The sequence below is a fragment of the Salvelinus sp. IW2-2015 genome, linkage group LG2 (assembly GCF_002910315.2).
Source record: "Salvelinus sp. IW2-2015 linkage group LG2, ASM291031v2, whole genome shotgun sequence".
Classification (NCBI taxonomy): domain Eukaryota; kingdom Metazoa; phylum Chordata; class Actinopteri; order Salmoniformes; family Salmonidae; genus Salvelinus; species Salvelinus sp. IW2-2015.
The window spans coordinates 27,845,209-27,867,104 of record NC_036839.1 but is presented as its reverse complement, the minus strand read 5'-3'; the positions used below and the strand labels follow the sequence as shown (position 1 = coordinate 27,867,104).

Here is a 21,896-nt window from a genome sequence, read left to right as displayed (position 1 = left end):
AAAAAGATAGAGAATGTGAATTCCCTAGTTGGCAGTGAGATTTCTATGCAGTGTACTCTGAAAGGATCACTACCTATGACTGTGTCATGGCTGAAGGATGACCATGAGGTCAAAGATGGTGAGCATGCGCAGATGTCCTTTGAAGACAGGACAGCACTGCTGCGTATTTCAAATATTCAAACCAAACATGCTGGGAAATATACTTGTCAGGCCAAAAATGAAGCTGGCAATCAGAAATGCTCTGCGTTATTGGTAGTCAAAGGTTGGTTGATGTTTATGAGGACATTTTTCAAATTGCTATTGGTGTTTGGATTTTATATTCTGATGTTAAAAACTCATTGTTGAATGTTATGTTTATCACAGAACCAGCAAATATCACTGAACAGGCTAAATCTGTCAGTGTTACAATGGGGGATCCCGCTACACTTCAGTGCAGGTTCTCAGGAACCAAGGTGCTCAAAGTCAAATGGCTGAAGGATGGAAGAGAGCTGACATCAGGTCATAGATACAAAGTACAGAGCACAGATAAGAGCTCTGTACTAAACATTCTCCGTACAGAAAAAAGCGACAGTGGAGATTACAACTTTGAGGTTTCCAATGACGTTGGAAGCAGTACTTGTGAAGCTACAGTTTCTGTTCTAGGTCAGTTCATTTATACATATTTTAATAATTTTTTACGCTTTTTTACAGGTATTCCTGTTTTGACAGCATTCTCATTACTTTATTTTTTATTTATGCTAGATCAAATCATAAAACCATCTTTCACAAGGAAACTGAAGAAAACAGAGAGTATCAAAGGATCATTTGCCCACTTGGAGTGTCTTTTGTCTGGCTCTCTGCCCATATCTGTACTCTGGTACAAAGATGAGAAAGAGATCAAGACTGATGATAAGCACAAATGCACATTCTTTGAAAACACAGCTTTTCTGGAAATAAGTCGTCTTGACAGTGCAGACAGTGGTAGCTATACCTGCATTGCTACTAATAAGGCAGGCAAGGACCAGTGTTCTGGGGCCTTACTTGTAAAAGGTTTGGATAACAATTTTTTTGTCTTCTATATTTCTGTATCTTTGGCTCTCTTTGGCTTCAGAACTTTTTAGACTTTTAACTTGAAACATGCMTTCCCCATTTTATCAACAGAACCACCATCGGTTTTAGAAAGGCCAGAATCAATGGATGTTTTRCCTGGATCAAAGGTTCAATTTAATGTCCTTTTGTCTGGCACGCCACCCTTGACCATTAAATGGTTTAAAGACAAGAAGGAGATCTTATCCGGCTCTGATTGCTCTGTGACTAAAGACAACACCTCTACATCGCTGGAGCTTTTCTTTGCCAAAGCATTAGACTCTGGAGACTATATCTGCGAAATTAATAATGACGTGGGCTCTGATGCTTGCCAAGCAATGCTCTTTGTCAAAGGTTCTTATTGTCTGTTATTCTTTACCTTCTTGACATTTGTTTTTGAATTCGACCTCTGCTATACTTATTATGTTTACTTTATTTTATATAGAGCCTCCAAAGTTCACASGAAAACCTGATGGTGTGTCAGTGGTGAAACCTGGGCAAAGTAAAACATTTGAATGTCAGGTGACTGGAACTCCAGAGATTGATATATACTGGTTCAGAGATGGGAATGAGATAAGTCCTAGTGACAAATACAAGATGTTCTTTGATAACAACATAGTAACCCTAGATATTTGTGGTGCTGATACTAAGGACAGTGGAATATATTATTGTGAAGCCCGTAATGAAGCTGGCAGTGAAAGCTGCAATATGGAATTGAAAGTGAAAGGTTGGTTTAGTCTTTTTAGGAATCATTTTATATTTTCAAACTTTTATATGATTCAGACTTCATTTAATTAATTGTCTGTTTTCTCTACCTCAGAGCCACCATCCTTTGTTAAACAGTTATCAACTGCGGATATTGTGAAGGGCTCAAATGCGTCTTTAGATTGTCAAGTCATTGGCACAGGTCCGTTTGAGGTCATGTGGCATAAGGATTTAAAGGAAATTAAATCCAGCACAAAGCACAGTTTCTCACAAGTACAGGACATTCTGAATCTTGAAATACAGAAATGTGATGGTGTAGATGTTGGTGAATACCAGTGTACCGTCTCAAATGAGGTTGGAAGTTGTTCTTGTAGAACTACGCTTCGTATAAAAGGTTAGTTACTTAAAACATACGCTATTGTTATAGATTATGTAACTTCCATGATGACAACACATTCTTACTTTAAATAACTAATAATTGTTCCTTGGTTTGATGTTAGATCGACCATCATTTGTGAAGAAAATTGAAAATGTAGCCACTGTTTTGGGCAAATCGGCTGAATTTCAGTGTGTTGTCACTGGGTCACCATCTCTGTCTGTGCAATGGCAAAGAGATGAGAACTGGATCTTGGAAGATCCTAAAATTGAACGGACATTTGAGAATAATGTGGCAACTCTAAGGATTCCGGTCTGTGAGGCCCATCACAGCGGGAAATATACCTGCCAGGTGGCAAATGATGCTGGACAGGACAAGTGCTTTGCAACCCTCATGGTGCAAGGTTAGTCTTTTCATTTAGTATGCTAGCTAGATATTTGTTTTCATTTTGGTCAGGTCTGTCTTTGAAATGTATGGATTTTAACAGAAAATTGATATTTCTATGCATTTTAGAACCACCTCAGATTACAGAGAAACCAGAAGTGATGAAAGTAACTATTGGGGATCCAGTCAGTTTAGAGTGCAAAGTGGCAGGCAGTCCTGAGCTCAAAGTGAAGTGGACCAAAGATGGCAAAGAGCTCAAGTCAAGTCCTCAGCACAAACTTAGCTTCGAGAACAACCTTAGTAGCCTTAAAATTCAGACTACACAAAAGGAGGATGCAGGCAACTATCAATTTGAGGTCTCAAACCACATTGATACCTGCAGTTGCAAAGTCAAGTTGATTGTACTAGGTCAGTGCAAAATCTTGTATTGAAACAAATTAGTGTGGTAGTATACTGGTTATTACATGATATGTAATGCATATGGTTTTGACTGTTTTGTTGTTGCTCTTGTGAAAACAGAACAAACTCTTCCCCCAAGCTTCACAAAACCAATGAGTGAAATACAGGAAATATTGGGAACGTTTGTTCAAATTGGCTGCAAAATATCTGGATCCCTTCCCATTACTGTGGAATGGCAGAAAGATGGAAACAACATTTCCGTTGGTGGAAAATATAAACTTGTTCGTCAAGACAATTCTGTGTCTTTGGAAATCGAACAGTTAGAGAGAGTTGATGCTGGCACTTACTCTTGCAAACTGACAAATACAGCAGGAAGCGTTGAATGTAGTGGGGCACTAAGGGTGAAAGGTCAGAATTTATAACATTTATATCATATTCATATTTTTCTCTTATGAAAGGGTCATGCCAGCTGATTAACTTGGTTGCTATTGTTTCTTTTCAAATGCATCTTTAGAGCCGCCAAGCTTTGTGCTGCTGCCTGAGCCCCAGGCAGCCCTTCCTAACTCCAACGTGCGATTTAAGAGCACGTTTAAAGGCACACCTCCTTTCGCAGTGAAATGGTTCAAGGATGACACTGAATTGATCACTGGACCATCATGTTTTACCGGACTGGAAGGATTATCTTGCTTCTTAGATCTTTACTCAGTTGGAGTTTTGCAGAGTGGAGTTTACTCTTGTCAAGTTAGCAATGATGCCGGCACTGAAAGATGTAGTGCCAATTTAACAGTAAAAGGTTGGAACATGCTCTTATTTAAACTCTTGCATTGGCTTCCATCTTTCCTCGATTGGCTTCCATCGTTCCGTCTGTCCTCGAATGCTTTTATCTGTGCTCATTGTTTTGCACTTTCACAGCTCCTCCACCACCTCCTTTTCACAGTTCCTTCAGCAGTTCACAACACCTTCACCAACACCTCCATCACATCAACAACTGTTTGTCCACCATGTATCATGCTTCCCATTTCCCTTTTCAAATTCATCTTGGCTTTAATCCTTAACAGATCCATCAAGTCATCAAATCACCTCTTTTTGCAGTTCATTCCAAGCCTCATATTATTTCACTTTGTCAAGTTTCATGTGCTTCAATAACCTAATTTTGCTATATTTTGGCTTTGCAGAACCTCCTGAATTTGTGCTGAAATTGCCAGTCACAAAGTTTGTGAAGAAGTGCGAGCCACTCCGTCTTGAATGCAAAGTTATGGGTGCGCCCTCTCTGCGAATGCAATGGTACAAAAATGACACTAAGATCACAGAAGGGGACAACTATAGAACTTCATTTGTTGACTCAATGGCAGTCCTTGAGCTGCACACCACAAGATTTGAAGACAATGGAGTCTACACTTGTGAAGCAACCAATGAAGCTGGAAGCATAAGCTGCAGCACAACTCTTACAGTCAAAGGTTAGCCAGTGATCAATGACATTGGGTTTTGATATTTTCCATATTACATGATATATTCCATAATAATCTAGTATTAGTATAGTGTCTGTTGGTGGTATTACGTCAGTATGAATTTGAAGCTTTGCTGCATGTAACAAAGAGAGCTGCTTCTTAACGATTCTCAATGTTTTGTAGACCCACCATCTTTCCTCAAAGTACCTCAGCCAATTGAAGGAATGAAAGGAAAGGATGCTAGCCTACACTGTGAGATAATTGGCACAGAACCCTTTGAGATTACCTGGTCCAAAGACAAAACACCACTAAAAGAAAGTAGGAAATATAAGATGGTGAATGAGGGTACCTCTGCCACTCTTCATATGATTGGATTGGAAGCCTCAGATGTTGGAGAGTATGAGTGCAAGGCATCAAACAGTGTAGGATATGAAACATGCCATACTACAATTAAACTCAGAGGTTAGTAGAATTGCATCGTCTGTGGGTATTTTTTATTTTATTTTGATAATTGACGTTCCAGCTTTTAACCATGAACTACTCCCTCATGATGTTTTTTTTCTCCTCTCCGTGTTTGTCCTCTCTCAGAACCACCAACGTTTGTGAAGAAATTGTCGAATATGACATGCATATTGGGTGAAGAAGTCACCCTGACGGCCACTGTCAAAGGCTCTCAGCCAATGACCGCGTCTTGGGTACAGGATAAGGATCACATTCTCAGAGATGGTGACAACCGGAAAATTACCTTTGACAACAACCAGGTCACTCTTAAAGTCTTTAAAGCAGATTTACTGACAATGGGCAAATACACCTGCCAACTCAGAAATGATGCCGGAGTTGTGGAATGTTTTGCTAACTTGACTGTATTAGGTTTGTACATTTCAACGTTCTCTCTTAATTCAATTTTCTTTCTTAATTCGCTTAGTTTTCCCCCCAGTCATAGCTTTTTTTAATTATTCAGTTTCTGTAAGCACACCTCTTTTCATGTTCTTTATTTTCAGAACCAGCTAAAGTTGTGGAGAGACCAGAGTCTTTCAGTGTGACTGCAGGTGATATTGCAGCTCTAGAAGTCAAAGTGTCGGGGACACCAGAGCTGAAACCAAAATGGTTTAAGGATGGAGTCGAGCTCTCCTCTGGACAGAAGTACAAAATCTCATTCTCAAAGATGATCTCCAGCTTGAAAGTTTTGTCTGCAGAAAAAATTGACACAGGAGAATATACATTTGAGGTCAAAAATGAGGTTGGCAGTGATCTCACCAAATTAAACCTCACTGTACTAGGTTGGTGGCCACTTCCTATACACAGTATAATATGACATTTGCCTAATTGCCTAGTGTTTTTCCTAATGCACTGGTTACTAACCATGTCCTTCTATAACAGATAAAACTATACCTCCAACATTTACAAGGAAATTGAAGGATTATCAACCTATTGTTGGAAAAGCTGGTGAAATGGACTGCAAAGTCTCTGGTTCCGCACCTTTCACCATTACTTGGTACCATGATGGAGAGGAGATCAAAACTGGCCCAAACTATGAGATTACATTCAGTGACAACACCTGCACGCTCAAAGTGCCCACTCTTAAGTTGTCAGACTCTGGAGTGTATAAATGCAAAGCTGTAAACAAGGCAGGAACCAATGAGACCAGTGCCTCTTTCATTGTGAAAGGTCAGTAAATCGGAGGTTTGAAACTACAGTACCCGTTTGGGCTTCATAATGACTATTGCTTTGTGAAGTAACTGATTTAATGTCAGATGTCGGCAAGCTAAAAGTATGTCTTTTTTGTATTTAGAACCTCCTTCTTTCGTGATGCCACCTCAGCCATTGGAAGCAATGCCTGGCACAAATGTTTTGTTCTCAGCAATTGTCAAAGGAAGTGCCCCACTGAAACTGAAGTGGTTCAGAGGCACCAAGGAAATTTTGTCTGGAAAAGGCTATGAAATTGCTCTGCGGGACAGTACAGCTACTATGGAGCTATTCAAAATTGACAAATCCCACGCTGGAGAGTATACATGCCAGATTATTAATGATGCTGGAAAGGAAAGTTGCCCGGTTAACCTGTCTGTGAAAGGTTGGTCAATAATATAATTTTAAAATGTATTATTACAGATTTTTATTAACAGAATTAAAACAAAATGACAAAATGAATCAGTATGTGGACTAACAAACTTCTGTATGATTTAACTCAGAACCTGCGTGCTTTGTTAAGAAGCTGAAGGACCACTCTGTTGAAAAAGGGAAATCATTGGTACTTGAGTGCACATACTCTGGAACCCCAAAGATATTTGTCACCTGGTATAAGGACGGAAAACAGCTATATTCTTCTTATAAGCACAATGTCACTACCACTGAGACCTCCTGCATCCTGGAGTGTTTAAACACCGATGATAAGGAAGCAAGTGGGGAATACGCTTGTGAGGTTTCCAATGATGCTGGAAAGGATACCTGCAAAKCACAAGTGTCCATCTTAGGTTAGTTTACCTAAATTGATCTGGTAATGTATTGGGATTGTCCTATACTGTATATATCTGATGTGCATGTTTCTGATTTAATGGTTTATATCTGTCACTTTAGAACCACCTCATTTCATTGAGAATTTGGAGCCAATGGAAGTGACTGCTGGTGATGCAGTTTGTTTGAAATGCCATGTGGGCGGAACCCCTGAAATAAAGGTGGCTTGGTTTAAGGCTGACGGAAAAGTGAGATCCAGCCCTACTTGCAAAATAGAATATTCCAAAGGAGTTGCTTGCTTGAAACTGAGCAAAGCAGCCAAGGCTGATATTGGTGAATACACATGCAAAGCAGAAAACAACATAGGATCAGCCTCATCCACTTGCCGCCTCTCTGTCCAAGGTGATGCCCGCCATCTTTTATTTAGGAATGTTCTCTTTTTAATCTGGAGATATTCCGTTTTGACTCTGCATCATTGTTTCTGAAATTAACGACTAGTATTATATTGTTTGTTTGAACTATCCTATTTTCAGAGGCAAAAACTCCACCTACCTTCCCCAAGAAAATAACCAGTCTTCAACAGACTGAGGGAATGGAAGTCAAATTTGAGTGCCGCGTGGCAGGCTCCTCGCCCATTGAGGTCTCTTGGCTTAAAGACGGTGAAACTCTGAAATCCACCGACTATACCATGAGTTATGATGATAACACTGCTGCCCTTAAAATAACCAGAGGTGAAATGAGACACTCTGGGGAATACACTTGTGTTGCTACCAACAGCGTTGGGACTGCATCCTGCAGAGCCAAACTCACTCTTCAAGGTCGGTCGGTTTTTCTTCAAAGAAGTCGTTTTTTGCTTGCTGACTGAGAGACAGTGCACGTTCTGTATTAGTACCATGTCATATTGTACAATGTCAATGCTTTCATTTCAAAGTATGCTGTATGTTCCACCTCTTTCCCATCATTTAACTTTCAGAGCCAAGATATCCCCCTGTCTTTGATAAAAAGCTGTCACCCATGGTGGACATTTCAGTGGGTGATAGTGTGGAATTGGAATGCCACACGACTGGATCTTTGCCAATAAAAGTCACTTGGTCAAAGGATCACAAAGATATTCGATCAGGGGGAAATTACAAGATGTCCTGCGTGGATAACACCCCACACCTTACTATATTGAAAGCAGCTAAAGCAGACTCTGGCCGCTACTTTTGCCATGCCACTAATGACATTGGAAAGGACTCTTGTTCCACTGAAATTACTGTCAAAGGTATTTGGCCCACTGGCACCCAATTTTAGTACTTGAGAGACATTTTAGTTTCTTGAGAGACATTTTTGGTATAGTACTTTGTTTTCTTACGTGACACCTAACATGACCACTGCAAACTTGTTTCAGAAACCATTCATGCTTTTGTATTTATTTTCAGAGCGCAAAATCCCACCTACCTTCACCAAAAAGCCCACAGAGACCCTTGAGGATACAGAGGGAAAGATGGTGAAAATTGAGGCACGTTTGTCTGGTTCTCAGCCCATGACCATCAATTGGTACAAAGATGACATTGAGAGGCACAGCTCTGATCACTATGACATGTCCTTCAAGAGCAATGTGGCTGTGTTGTGTATCAAGAGCTCCGAAGTCTCAGACTGTGGCAGGTATACCTGCAAAGCCACCAATGAAGCTGGCACTGCCTCTTGCGAAGTGACAGTTACCATAACTGGTAGGTCCATATTATTATTACTTGTTTATTTTGTTGTGTTTCTCCATAGAAAACGAGATGTACATAACTTGTGTATGCATTTCTACTGTGTGTCTGTYAGGGGAATTTTATAATTCCTTTATGTACTCATTAATTAAAATCAATCTGTCTATTTCTAAGAATTTGTAAGATACTTATTAACATAAAATAGACAGGGTCCAGTCTTATTAAAATTAGATAATAGTATTTATTCTCGTGAGAGCGCTCCCATTTAACCACAAACAACAGTTTATATACAAAATATGACGTCATTGGTTACAGAATAAAGCTCCTCCTCTTGACCAAGATAAAACAGGTTCAAAAGTTCATTCCAACTCACCAGCGCACACACATGACACACAATATCACTAAGATTTCCAGAAGGTTCACTATAATTTATTACCACTTTAGCAGACAGCTCGAGATAATGGAAGACCTAAAAGGTTACTCACGGCCTTATCTAAACATCTCAGGGCTAAGTTGAGTCGGTTCAACCATAGTTTAACGATCCTTTTGGCTTACTTTATAACCCACACCACATACCTCTCCAACTAAGTTGGAATGGTGTTTATTATGTTTTAATTACTCCTTGTTCATGCTACATAATCCCTTCCTTATGAATTAACATTATTAATCAGATATAATAATAATACAGGGTCGAGTTCAATTAGTTATAGTTTTATCTAAATGTAAACATTGTTTAGTCATTATTCATAAAATTCCTAACAGTGTCCCATGTATGTTTTTCCATGACTCTTCCCTATTTTTCCAGAACACAAGAAGCCCCCTACATTTGACCCCGCTCTCAAACCTGTCACGCTGACCGAGGGAGAGAACCTGCATCTTAACTGTCATGTCCATGGATCCCCTCCTATGAAGATTCAGTGGATGAAGGACAGAAAAGACTTGAAAAACACTTCCAGCACTAAAATAATTTTTGCAGATGACGTTGCCTCTTTGGAGGTCATGCGCGTATCAAAGAATGATGCAGGGGACTATCTCTGCAAGGCAACCAATGAAGCTGGTAGTGAATTCTGCAAGGCCAAAGTGACTATCAAAGGTACATCTTCTGGACCATATTTTGATTCAAGTCATATCCAATAACTTGTGGAATCAGCTATCATGAATGAATGATTATGGTTTTTATAACAGACTTCTTGAATTCTGCTTTATTGCAGAGAAATCCAAAGCAGCACCTAAACCCGCTGAAGAGGAATCAACAGCAGCACCAGTAAAGAAACTGGACAACTTGTTCTTCATCGAGGAGCCCAAGCCTTGCCATGTAGCCGAGAGTAAGTGTGATGAAAAGAGATTTAGAAGCATATAATTATTATTCAATTGACAACCCACATTGTTTAATCATTGGATAATCTAAAATGTCCATAGTAAGTTATGTCTTCAATATGTTGCATTCCTTTACAGAGGGCACTGCAACGTTCATCGCCAAGGTTGGAGGTGATCCCATTCCTAACGTGAAATGGATGAAGGGCAAGTGGAGGCAGATCACTCATGGTGGTCGCATCACTATTGAGCAGAAAGGCCCAGATGCCAAGTTAGAGATCAGAGAAATAACAAAGTCTGACTCCGGACAGTACAGATGTGTCGCAACTAACAAAGCTGGAGAAATAGAATGCAACACCGACATGCATGTTGAGGAAAGGAAAGAGGTGGTCGGAGTTGAGGGAGACTTCAGAGCTAAACTGAAGAAGTAAGTGAATCTCTCTTTGACAATTGTGTCTCTACCTTTCACATTCCACAAGAAACTGTACAAATAATATTTGCCATGCCTTCTATTTTTCTTCCTCCACAGRACTCCATCTAAGCAGAAGAGTCCCCAGGAAGAGAAAGACATTGACATTGTAGAGTTGCTCAGAAATGTGGACCCTAAGGAGTATGAGAAATACGCCCGCATGTATGGAATTACTGACTACCGTGGACTTCTTCAGGCCATTGAGCAGCTGAAGAGGGAGAAAGCAGAAGAAAGTGGAAGACCGGTAAATTAATTTAACATAAAGTTGTATTCATTTGAATTTAATGGCTTAGTCTTTATTTCAGAACACAACAGTTTAATTTACTTAATATTAGTCATACAATACAGAATTTTGTTGCTTTTTTAAAGACATGATGGCCACACTATAACTAGTTCTGCTTTGTGTTTTGATGTGATTTAGGAACCGGAGAGAGAGAGAGAATCGGACGAGGATTTGGCTGCTCTTGTGGCTGATTTGCAAAAGAGAATGGAACGTACTGAGGTAGGTTCCTCATTAGCTACCACAATGAAATGTCTGCCAATGACAACAGCAGTAATTATCATGTATTATATGCATATTTATTTACATGAATGTCTAAGCACATGTCTTCTTTATTTGTTTGCAGCCTGTCACCGTGAATAAGGACATAACAGATCAATCTACAGTCACCAACAAGGTTGCCACCTTTGAGTGTGACATCAAGATCAACTTTCCAGAGATCACCCTGTCCTGGTACAAGGGAACTCAGAAGCTTGACAACAATGACAAATAYGAAATCAACATTGTTGGTGACCGTCACATTCTGAAGATCAAGCAGTGTCAAACCAAAGACCAGGGCAACTACCGTGTTGTATGTGGCCCACATATCTCCAGTGCCAAATTGACTGTTATCGGTGGGTATCTATGGTTCTGCATTTGTTTATTCTGTACTTAGATGAATGTTATTGATTTTAGTCCTTTATACTGTATCTGTAAATACTGATCAACATGCATATTTGTTCTTTGTGYCTTTACAGAGCCTGAGGTTGAGAAACATCTGGAGGAAGTTGCGTGTAAGGAGGGGCAAACATGTACACTGTCTTGCCAGTTTTCTATCCCTAATGTCAAAACACAGTGGTTTAAGAATGGAAAGCTTTTAGAAATGAAGGGCAGATACTCGCATGAGGTGGTCAACAAGATTCAGAGGCTGTCGATTAAAGACCTCCGACCAGAAGACCACGGACGCTATACCTGCAGATATGACAACCTTGAATCAACTGCAGATCTATGGGTTGAAGGTTTGTATAGATTAAACCATATAATAATTGGTTGCTGTTGCATCTCCTATCATGTTGTAGAGTGGAGAAGATCACCCCAAACTAACCTCTTTTTTTCTTCATCACTCATTTTGTCACTAATCTTTATATCTATTTTTTCTCACTCTTTTTCTCTTTTTTGCACTTTTGATTTGACATACTCTTTTTCTTCCTGGAACTCTCTGATAACTTTTGTTCTACTTTCTTACACTTGTTGGTCTTGGAACTTTGCCACAAACCAACATTTCTCTGTCTTTCTTTCTTGTCTTTTGACTTTTTGTCTCTACTTTCATCCTATTGAATCATCCATCATGAGCTGTTGAACACTTCTAACTGCATATCTATTCTCCATTGTCCAATTTGACTTGAATTTGCACAATGAGTTTGAATTATGAGAATAGCCAGAAATATTCAAATTGAACTAAATTTATCACCACATGTTATCTGTTTTAGCTGAACAAATTCACTTCACCAAACGTATCCAGAACATTGTGGTGGGCGAACGCCAAGCAGCCACCTTCGAATGCGAGGTGTCTTTCGACAATGCCATCGTTACATGGTACAAAGACACTTGGGAACTCAGAGAGTGCCCAAAGTATAACTTCAGAAGCGAAGGCAGAAGACATTTTATGATCATCTGCAATGTAACCAATGAAGATGAAGGTGTGTAGAGTTGCGTCAAACAAGCATTTTATGGATTTCTTTATTCTCGTTACCCAGATGAATATATCAGAATGGATTATTAAATCATCTTCATGACTAATCCTTTAGGCGTTTACTCGGTCATTGTGAGGTTGGAGCCCAGAGGGGAAGCTAAAAGCACAGCTGAGCTTTATCTTTCAGACAAAGGTCGGTATAGTTGTTAGCATTTGTTTTTGTTTTCCAGCTGTCTGTATCTCATAGTGGCCTTAATTCAGTTTTTAATATTTCATCTTCCTTTTTCACAGAAATTGAATTAGCAGGGGTACCCCATGGTAAGTATTTCATTTCTAGCCACACAACCTCTCTCAAATGTATCACAATTCCTAGTCAACTTATCTTAAATATATAACTTATTTTATATATACTGTATCTTTGATATTTAAACCAAATTCAACATCCTTTAGATGTCCCTGATTCATCAATACGAATCCCTGATATGCCATCTTCAGTTACTCTAAAAGGTAAGAATGGGACATAAGATTGGCATTAATTATATAAATCTAAACTAACCTAATTAATATGAGAACTCAACATCTATATGTTTTTTTAAAGAATCTTCTGAATACTATTATGAAGAAGAGATGGAGATGAGAGAGGTGGAAATGAGAGGTATATGGCCTTGCATTCTTTTTTATTAAGCGTCTTTCCATCACCATCAAATCCCTTATAATCATCATAAAATCATTCACTAACGTTTGATTATTGTGCAAGATTTACATCATATTAATAGTAACTATCACCATCATCAATTTAACTATCTCCATGTTTTCACGATTATTCACGCTTTTGCATAAACTCAGCAAAAAAATAAACGTCCTCTCACTGCCAACTGCGTTTATTTTCAACAAACTTAACATGTGTAAATATTTGTATGAACATAACAAGATTCAACAACTGAGACATAAACCGAACAAGTTCCACAGACATGTGACTAACAGAAATGGAATAATGTGTCCCTGAACAAAGGGGGGGGGGTCAAAAGTAACAGTCAGTATCTGGTGTGGCCACCAGTACTGCAGTGCATCTCCTCCTCATGGACTGCACCAGAGTTGCCAGTTATTGCTGTGAGATGTTACCCCACTCTTCCACCAAGGCACCTGCAAGTTCCTGGACATTTCTGGGGGGAATGGCGCTGGCCCTCACCCTCCGATCCAACAGGTACCAGACGTGCACAATGGGATCGAGATCCGGGCTCTTGGCTGGCCATGACAGAACACTGACATTCCTGTCTTGCAGGAAATCATGCACAGAACTAGCAGTATGGCTGGTGGCATTGTCATGCTGGAGGGTCATGTCAGGATGAGCCTGCAGGAAGGGTACCACATGAGGGAGGAGGATGTCTTCCCTGTAACGCACAGCATTGAGATTGCTGCAATGACAACAAGCTCCATCCGATGATGCTGTGACACACCGCCCCAGACCATGACGGACCTCCACCTCCAAATCGATCCCTCTCCAGAGTACAGGCCTTGGTGTAACGTTCATTCTTCGACGATAAACGCGAAATCTGACCATCACCCCTGGTGAGACAAAACTGCAACTCGTCAGTGAAGATAACTTTTTGCCAGAGCACTGATGGGGGGATTGTGCGTTCTTGGTGTAACTCGGGCAGTTGTTGTTGCCATCCTGTACCTGTCCCGCAGGTGTGATGTTCGGCTGTACGATCCGGTGCAGGTGTTGTTACACGTGGTCTGCCACTGCGAGGACGATCAGCTGTTCGTCCTGTCTCACTGTAGCGTAGTCTAGGCGTCTCACAGTACAGACATTGCAATTTATTGCCCTGGCCACATCTGCAGTCCTCATGCCTCCTTGCAGCATGCCTAAGGCACGCTCACGCAGATGAGCAGGGACCCTGGGCATCTTTCTTTTAGTGTTTTTCAGAGTCAGTAGAAAGGCCTCTTTAGTGTCCTAAGTTTTCATAACTGTGACCTTAATTGCCTACCGTCTGTAAGCTGTTAGTGTCTTAACCACAGTTCCACAGGTGCATGTTCATTAATTGTTTATGGTTCATTGAACAAGCATGGGAAACAGCGTTTAACCCCTTTACAACGAAGATCTGGATTATTTGGATTTCCACTAATTATCTTTGAAAGACAGGGTCCTGAAAAAGGGACATTTCTTTTTTTGCTGAGTTTATTACCCAGGAAATGTGAAACTTGTAGTGTATTTGAGGTTTAAAAAGGCCTCTGAAATTTGTAATTTCCACTTTGTAATTTCAGACTTGATTTTTCCTTACGAAAATGTATCAACCCCAACAAAATTGTCCATGAATTATAATCCACATAATAATTCACATTTCCTGTTGCTGCACGATTATTTTCTGCCTGTAGCAAGCTGGCTCAAATTAAGATCCTACATCTGTACGTGTTTGTACAACTTAGTTACATGACCTAACATTTCAGTCAATAATAACCACGATCAATTTAACCAATTTCATTTGAACATGTTTAGACAAGTTTGTACACCTAAAAAGATTATTCAGTATTGTAACACGACCTAACCAATATTCCAGCATTTCCCACTGCTCATCTAAACAACTTTCTTTTTCATTGTTACTCTTTATTAGAGTATGAAAGCTGGACAGAAGAGACAGTAGTACAGAAAATCTCTACAACCACAGGTATCCCTTAGAATAGATGTTACCATTGCAGTTTATGTCTGCTAGCAGCTAACTCAAGTGACCAAACAGTTCATCTTTAACGTTCCACCTTGAGCCACATTGGTATTAACATGTGTGGTGCATAAAAGCATCCTTGTCTGTCTTTGTATGTTTGAGCCACTCTTTGAAAATATCTTGAAACAGAATGTATGGGCTCCTACTCTTTGTAGTACCGTAGTGTGCTAGCGTGTGTTTGTGTGTGCGGAACATGGTCACAAATCACACGTCTTTCTCTCTCCTTTGTTGTCCCACAGAAGTTATTACATTTCTGTGTCGATATTTGTGTTATAACCGTAAACCTCTATCCTTAACTAATGTGCCTTGTTGAACAATTGTACTAATATATTCTCATTGTCTTATCAGCCCCGAGAGTACCTGTTGAGGAGGAGTCCGTCCAGAGTAAGAAGGTTGGAATGAGGGAGGAAATGCCACAAAAAGGTATTAAAATACCAACTTTTGTCTGTCTTGGCTTACAGCAATGTTATGGCAAAGTTGGAAACATGTTCATAGTCTTGTTCATGTGTCAATTGGTAAACTCTTTAACGGCTTCTTTTTTTATGTGATGTACATAGTCGGCAATGTTTTGGCAAAAGAAGTTCATGATCTTTGTTCATTAGTCATTTATGAAACTCTGTTTAAAGCTTGCTTTTCTTTTAACCGCGTCAAAGGTTTTCCCTGCCATGTCATGCTCAGTTTCTTTCCATGTCTTGCTTAGTTTAACTTGGTTTGTACTTTCAGTATTTATGATATTTGATTCTTTGCTCTTAAGTTGATCACGCATAGTGGCTTATGTGTTTGTCTGTATTGTCTTCCATAATATATGTGCTTCTTTGGCAAGTACCTTACATGYGAATGCATGGATGTCCACAGTAGATAGTGCTTTGCTACATTGGCTAACACAATGAGTGTCTTTAAAGTTTCTGAAGTGCACAAGAAACCCGAGGAGAAGGCTAAACCAGCKGAGGCAGCAGTACCACATAAAGGTATCTAAATATCTGCATTTCTAAATGATCTTTTGTGTTGATCTGGTTGATGTGTGTACATGTGTGTACATACTTACCCAAGTATGTCTCTCTTGTAAAAAAATTWAAAAAATTGAAAAGAAGGGTATTTACTATATATATTCTACTTTTGCTTGACTGTTTTTCTGTGTAAAGTAACCAATGTCCACTACTGTAAATTACATTATAAGATTAATTATATTTGTCCCTGCACATTAACTCAGTGATAACTAGTACTTACTGTGATGATATTTCCAAGTACCTGAAGCCAAAAAGCCAGTGGAGGAGAAGATAACTGCAGAGGTTGTCCCAGAGAAACTTCCCTCTCCAAAAGGTATAGTCTTAAATCAGAAATGATGTGCTTGTCTAACGATCTTGTCATGTTTGTCATGTATTCTTAATTTTCTTTTAACTAAATCTGTGAATTTGTTTATTTTAATTGATTGTTTTGGTGGTTGTTGGACGTGAACCTTGTTTTCTTCAACTTAGTGTCCGTAATTATTTTGTATTTATTTGCATATAGACAATATTGTGCTCTTTTATTTTGGTGTATGTAATTGCTCACTTTCAATATCTTAGAAGAACATGAAGAAGCAAAGGCACCTTTCCATAAGCCAGCTGAGAAACCTGAACAGGTTCCATTAAAGAAAGGTATACTGCATTTTCCCATGTGCTTCAGAAATGCTCCTACTGCTGCTGTTGTAGCTCTTATGATGTTGAGTCTCTGTCCTGAATATTTTCAGTTGTCTGTCTCTTAATACCATATCTTCTTGTTATCACGTTTTAAGGTATGACCCAGGTGCAGACAGTGTTGAAGAAAGTTTATTCTTTAAACATGGGCAGGCAAATGACAGGTCAAGGCAAGCAGGGGTCAATAATCCAGAGAGGATGTAAGGCACCGGAACAACAGGCGGGCTCAGGGTCAGGTCAGGCAGAGGTCGGTAATCCAGAGTAGTGGGGCAAAGGTACAGGACGACAGGCAGGGTCAGGCCAGGCAGAACGTTCTGAACCGGGAAACTAGAAAACAGGAGCAAGGAACAGGCGGGAGCAGGGAAACAAAACGCTGGTAGGTTCTACGAACAAAACGAACTGGCAACAGACAAACTGAGAACACAGGTATAAATAAGATGGGCGACACCTGGAGAGGGGTGGAGACAAGCACAAAGACAGGTGAAACAGATCAGGGCGTGACACTTGTCAGTCTCTTGTCTGTCTATTTCAAAGTTTCTACATCATCTATGTAGCACTTTCTAACACTGCATGTTATTATCCCAAAGGATTCTGTGTGAATAAGTCTGTGTGACCAAGTTTGTTCACTTCTGTCACTTTGTGCATTGAGTTTAGAGGAGTTGTCTCAATCATACTCTTGTCCCATGCTTTTATKGCTTTCACTCTTGTACTCGGTTTTTCTTGATAGCCCATAGTTTCTAATGTTGATGTCTGTATTACCTGAAGATGTCCCTCAAGCTGCACCCCATGTTGCGGAGCCAAAAGCTGAGCCAAAACCAGAGCCTAAAGTTTCACCTGTGGCTAAGGTTGAACCTGAACCGAAGGGTGCACCTATAAAGAAACCAGAGTGTCCACCATCCAAAGGTATTTCCTGTCATGTCTTGTTTTGTGGAGTATTTATCCCCCTCTCTAATGTCACCTCTCCTTTGTGTAATTGTATGTATATTATATATGTATATTATATATTATTATGTTTATATAGCTTCTAACATAGAAGTACATTTTTACTTTGTGTCATATCTGTATGTAGTGTAATTATTACCTTGGTATGTGAATTCTAAATCAAAGTGCATGTTACTTTAAGTTCCTGAGAAAGCTAAGAAACCAGAGGCTTCAAAACCAGAATCAGAAATGCCAGCGGCAGTTAAAAGGCCAGAGACTGCATCTACTCCTTCTCCAAAGGAGCCAGAGCCTACTCCTGCTGCAAAGAAGGTCCCATCACCACAAGGTATCAGTATCTCTCAAAAGAGAGGCAGCTTTCTGAGTCTTTTAACAACTTGTATGCTCTTTATACTCTTCTGTTTGTCAGTCCATCTTTGTCTGTCTGTGTCATTACAAAGTTTAAGACTATGTAATGTCACGTATTTGGAATCCGTATTTGTTGTTTTCTTTGTAAATTTTATGTCTGTTTGTTGTGCTTTCATCACAGCAYATTGTATATTACTGATAATGTGCATATTCTTTGAAGTGCCAGAAGCACAAAAAAGACAGGAGGTAACTCCGCAGAGACCAGCTACCATCCCTCAAAAAGTGGACAGAGAGGACATAGAGCCTCATTTGCAACCTGTGCCAGAACAAGGTACACACAATATAGGTTGTCAATGCTTCTCCCGTTAATGTTTAATGGCTTTCTTCTAACCAACCCCAGCTTTGAACATCTATGTCTTGTCTATGTTCACATTTGGTATCGTCTAGCTTCTACGTCACAGAGTTTGTCTTTTGAAATGTTTATGCACAACTGAAAAGTATTTTCACCAGTTGCTTAATTTTGTCTCGTCATAATCATCATCATACAGTCTTACCACTCAATAGAGTGTGACTTGTGCAATGTCTGTGTTTGAAATGGCTTTCTTGAATATCTTCATTGTATATGCATGTTTTTAACAAACTTAAATGGTCTTTTAAGTTCCTGTGGAAGAAAGAAAACCAGAACCTCTTAAGGTTGCCAGAAAGCCTGAATCAGTTATTGTGACGCCAAAGGAAGATACACCGCAAAAAGGTAGGGATTTATGCACTAACTTATGTACTGTACCGTACATACTGTTTACTGTGATGTCTTAAGAGTCTTCTTGAACTATTCTTTGTCTTAAGTTTACCATATTCCGGCTCTCCTTTTTCCTCAGTTTTCCGTCTGTTTGACAATCTAGACACAAGGGTAGCACTTTAACTATCATCATGAAGCTGACTTAATGATGTTACAATATGACATGATATTAGACTTATAGTTTATCATAAGTTGTTAAGACTGTTTTAGATATGGGTCATGTTATGTTTGTGACTATGTTGACAATATGTTTGAAGTAAAGTGTTGCATGCGTCGCCACGTGACGTTCTGTTTGTCAGATTTGTTGTGTTATGCAACAACCCTTTTGTCACTCTTCTGTGTTGCCAATGTCTTATGCGTGTCTTGTATGTGCTTCAAGTAATGGAGCCCAAACAAAAGCCTGTACCTGTTGAGAGGGTAGCTGAGAAAAAACCTACTGAAAAGGTACCTGTTGAGAGGGTACCTGAGAAAAAACCTACTGAAAAGGTACCTGTTACTAAACCTAAAAAGGAGATGGAAGAAGAAAAGAAAGTTCCAACTTCAGAAATAGAAGTTATGCCACAAAGAAAAGGAACTCCGCCAGACACAGGTATTCTAAATGTGCTCTATGTTAGTGGTGTTCAATTTATTAAAATCTTATTTCACCTCCAAATGTAGATATCAGGTGCATAATGGCATGCCAGTACTACTTTCTTTTATCTGTGTTTTTTTTTAACCCAATGTTTGTCTTTATGTTGTGTTTTGTCGTTAATCTCTTGCGACCTCCATTTGGTGGGAACTCTTAAAAACATCTTTAGAACTTCAAGTGACTTCTAGTCTTCAGATGGCTGAGAAAAAGAGATCTTCGAAAACTCACGAGTTGTGGGAGGTTTCCGACACGATGGAGAGAGCTCCTCCAATAGAAGAAGTATTTCAGTATGAAGAAGTGGGGCATGAATATGAAGAGGTGTCATATGAGAACAAAGGTGATATATTGGACAATAGCACTACATCGACATTCCAACAGAAGATTTCAGTGACAACAAAAGATATCCTTCCAGAAAAAGTATCTGTCCAAAAAGATAAAAAGTCAGATATGAAACATGAACCATCTCTTAGTGAGGTTTCCAAGAGGAAAGATAGAGCTACTAAGGTTTTTACTACACCGAAACCAAAGGAAAGAAGTGCTGTTGAAATTAGGTCTGATCTAGAGGCAGATTTACCAGCCAAACAGGATCGATCTCTTCAGAGGGAGTCTCATGAATCGTCCACAGAAGGAGAAGAAACACTTCTCAGTGTTTACACTGCAAGTTTAGTGTCTAGAGAGGAAGAGGGTACAGGCATCAAAACTAAGGGAACTCCTTTTGTTGATGTAGTTGAGTTAAAGACAGAACAGGCTACAATTAAAGATATACCTATCCATCAAGTAGTTCAATCTACAGAAGAACATTTTGTCCGGAAAACTGCCAAAGTTACTACAAAAGACAGTGTACCTATAAAGAAGGAGACTGTATCTTTGGAAGTATTAAATTATGAAAAAGTGGACACTGAACTCCAAAAATATGAAGAAGTTTCCATCATGAAGCAAGGAAGTGCTAGTATGAGGGAAGAAATATCTATGAAAAAGTMTCCTAATATGCAGCAGGTAGTTAAGGGTGAAAGCAAGGCTATAGACACAGATAAAAAAGTGGAAGAAAAGAAAACAGACATTGTAAAGAAAAAGGAAATGACCACCAGGGTATCAGACAAGAAGGAAGAGTCAGGCGGAAGACAGGAGATTCATGTTAAGACAGATTATAGTTCTCCAAGAAAATTATCTCCCCAGGAACATGAAGAATATGTTTCTAAACAAGAGGCATCTGTTATGGATGTTTCAGAGAATATAAATRCAGCCACAGATATTATTTCCCCCAAACCAACAGCAAGAAAGGAAACTGACATTCGATCTAACCAAGAAGGTATTGCTCAATCAGTAGAATGCAAAGAACCAGTAGAATCTTCTATCAGAGTAGAATCAGTAATTGAAGAAATATCAAATATACAAGTTAATACAAGAAAGGACAAAATACATTTGTCAGAAGGTATCTCTCCAATAAAATTGCTGTTGCCCAAAGAGAAAGGACAGGGATTAGTTGGTACTGAAGAGATACCTTGTACTGTTGAAAACTTCCAATCAAAGAAACAAGTAGTTGAGATAGGCAAACCTTCCAAAGTAATTAAATCCAAGGAGGAAACCTTTAAAAAGACCCTTACTATGAGCAAGGAACTCAGTGAAGAGATACCCCGTACAAATGAGGATATCCAGTCAAAGAAACAGGTTATAAAAAGCAAACTTCTACGATTCATCAGCAGGAAACTTTAGAAGACCCTTACTATGGCGAGAACTCAGTTGAGGATACCGTACAATGAGGATATCCAGTCTAAGAACAGGTTATAGAAAAGGCAAACCTTCCTTCAAAGTCATTCAATCCAAGCAGGACCTTTAAGAGATTTACTACGGAGAGAAACCCTGAGAGATTAGACGTTGAGTCACCCAAACTAAGAAACAGTAGATGAAAGACAAACCTGCCAAAGTAATTATCCAAGGAAAGGGCTGACAAGACATTACTATGAGAGAGGAGCCCTCGAAGAGAGACCTTTACATTGAGGACAATCAACTAAAAACGGCGATTGAAAAAGCAGACTTTAAATATATCCTTCTAAAGAACACTTGACTACAAGGGGAAAAGATTTTCAAAACCTTGCCTCAAGAGTATACTAATAAATCTAACATGTATCTCATCATCTTTGTCACAATATCATCCATATTCCATTCATGCTAGTTTTGAATCTTTTTTTGCCCGTAATCATTCATCAGTTGCTTCATTCCAGGGTTGCATCCATATCAACAGCATCTCTTAGTGTCAAAATCCACACTCTTGTGTCATTCTTGCAATTCTCTCGTTGTTTGTGTGTAGTTTGTGGTCTTTTTTGTATGTTTCTATTTGATCACATCTTTTTTGGTATTTATTGGGCTCACTGCTTCCTATATTAGTATCTTGATCTTGACCATAGATCATTTCATTTCAAGTACCAGCAGAGAGAAGAATCCTCCAAACCTGTGACACTATACAAGAAAGTGTCTAAGAACTTCAGTAGAGAAACTGTTGTTGCTTAAGTGAAAATTGAGCCATTTGAA

General features: G+C 39.3%; 1 protein-coding gene across 1 annotated transcript in view; it reads left to right on the top strand.

Moving 5' to 3' along the window:
• ttn.2 (titin, tandem duplicate 2) overlaps positions 1-21,896 on the top strand; it is a 185,094-nt gene that overhangs the window by 48,326 nt on the left and 114,872 nt on the right. The window contains exons 42-80 of the mRNA XM_070446281.1: positions 1,511-1,792; positions 1,886-2,164; positions 2,271-2,549; positions 2,660-2,938; positions 3,050-3,337; positions 3,444-3,722; positions 4,105-4,386; positions 4,561-4,839; positions 4,966-5,247; positions 5,379-5,657; positions 5,758-6,045; positions 6,170-6,448; positions 6,567-6,848; positions 6,952-7,230; positions 7,362-7,646; positions 7,802-8,092; positions 8,250-8,540; positions 9,331-9,618; positions 9,737-9,850; positions 9,981-10,266; positions 10,369-10,552; positions 10,730-10,810; positions 10,935-11,202; positions 11,326-11,586; positions 12,058-12,267; positions 12,376-12,453; positions 12,552-12,578; positions 12,711-12,767; positions 12,859-12,915; positions 14,873-14,926; positions 15,329-15,403; positions 15,883-15,948; positions 16,226-16,300; positions 16,546-16,617; positions 17,422-17,559; positions 17,780-17,923; positions 18,164-18,274; positions 18,602-18,718; positions 19,119-19,328. Of these exons, the coding sequence (XP_070302382.1) occupies positions 1,511-1,792; positions 1,886-2,164; positions 2,271-2,549; positions 2,660-2,938; positions 3,050-3,337; positions 3,444-3,722; positions 4,105-4,386; positions 4,561-4,839; positions 4,966-5,247; positions 5,379-5,657; positions 5,758-6,045; positions 6,170-6,448; positions 6,567-6,848; positions 6,952-7,230; positions 7,362-7,646; positions 7,802-8,092; positions 8,250-8,540; positions 9,331-9,618; positions 9,737-9,850; positions 9,981-10,266; positions 10,369-10,552; positions 10,730-10,810; positions 10,935-11,202; positions 11,326-11,586; positions 12,058-12,267; positions 12,376-12,453; positions 12,552-12,578; positions 12,711-12,767; positions 12,859-12,915; positions 14,873-14,926; positions 15,329-15,403; positions 15,883-15,948; positions 16,226-16,300; positions 16,546-16,617; positions 17,422-17,559; positions 17,780-17,923; positions 18,164-18,274; positions 18,602-18,718; positions 19,119-19,328 (7,776 nt within the window). The remainder of the gene's footprint in view (positions 1-1,510; positions 1,793-1,885; positions 2,165-2,270; positions 2,550-2,659; positions 2,939-3,049; positions 3,338-3,443; positions 3,723-4,104; positions 4,387-4,560; positions 4,840-4,965; positions 5,248-5,378; positions 5,658-5,757; positions 6,046-6,169; positions 6,449-6,566; positions 6,849-6,951; positions 7,231-7,361; positions 7,647-7,801; positions 8,093-8,249; positions 8,541-9,330; positions 9,619-9,736; positions 9,851-9,980; positions 10,267-10,368; positions 10,553-10,729; positions 10,811-10,934; positions 11,203-11,325; positions 11,587-12,057; positions 12,268-12,375; positions 12,454-12,551; positions 12,579-12,710; positions 12,768-12,858; positions 12,916-14,872; positions 14,927-15,328; positions 15,404-15,882; positions 15,949-16,225; positions 16,301-16,545; positions 16,618-17,421; positions 17,560-17,779; positions 17,924-18,163; positions 18,275-18,601; positions 18,719-19,118; positions 19,329-21,896) is intronic.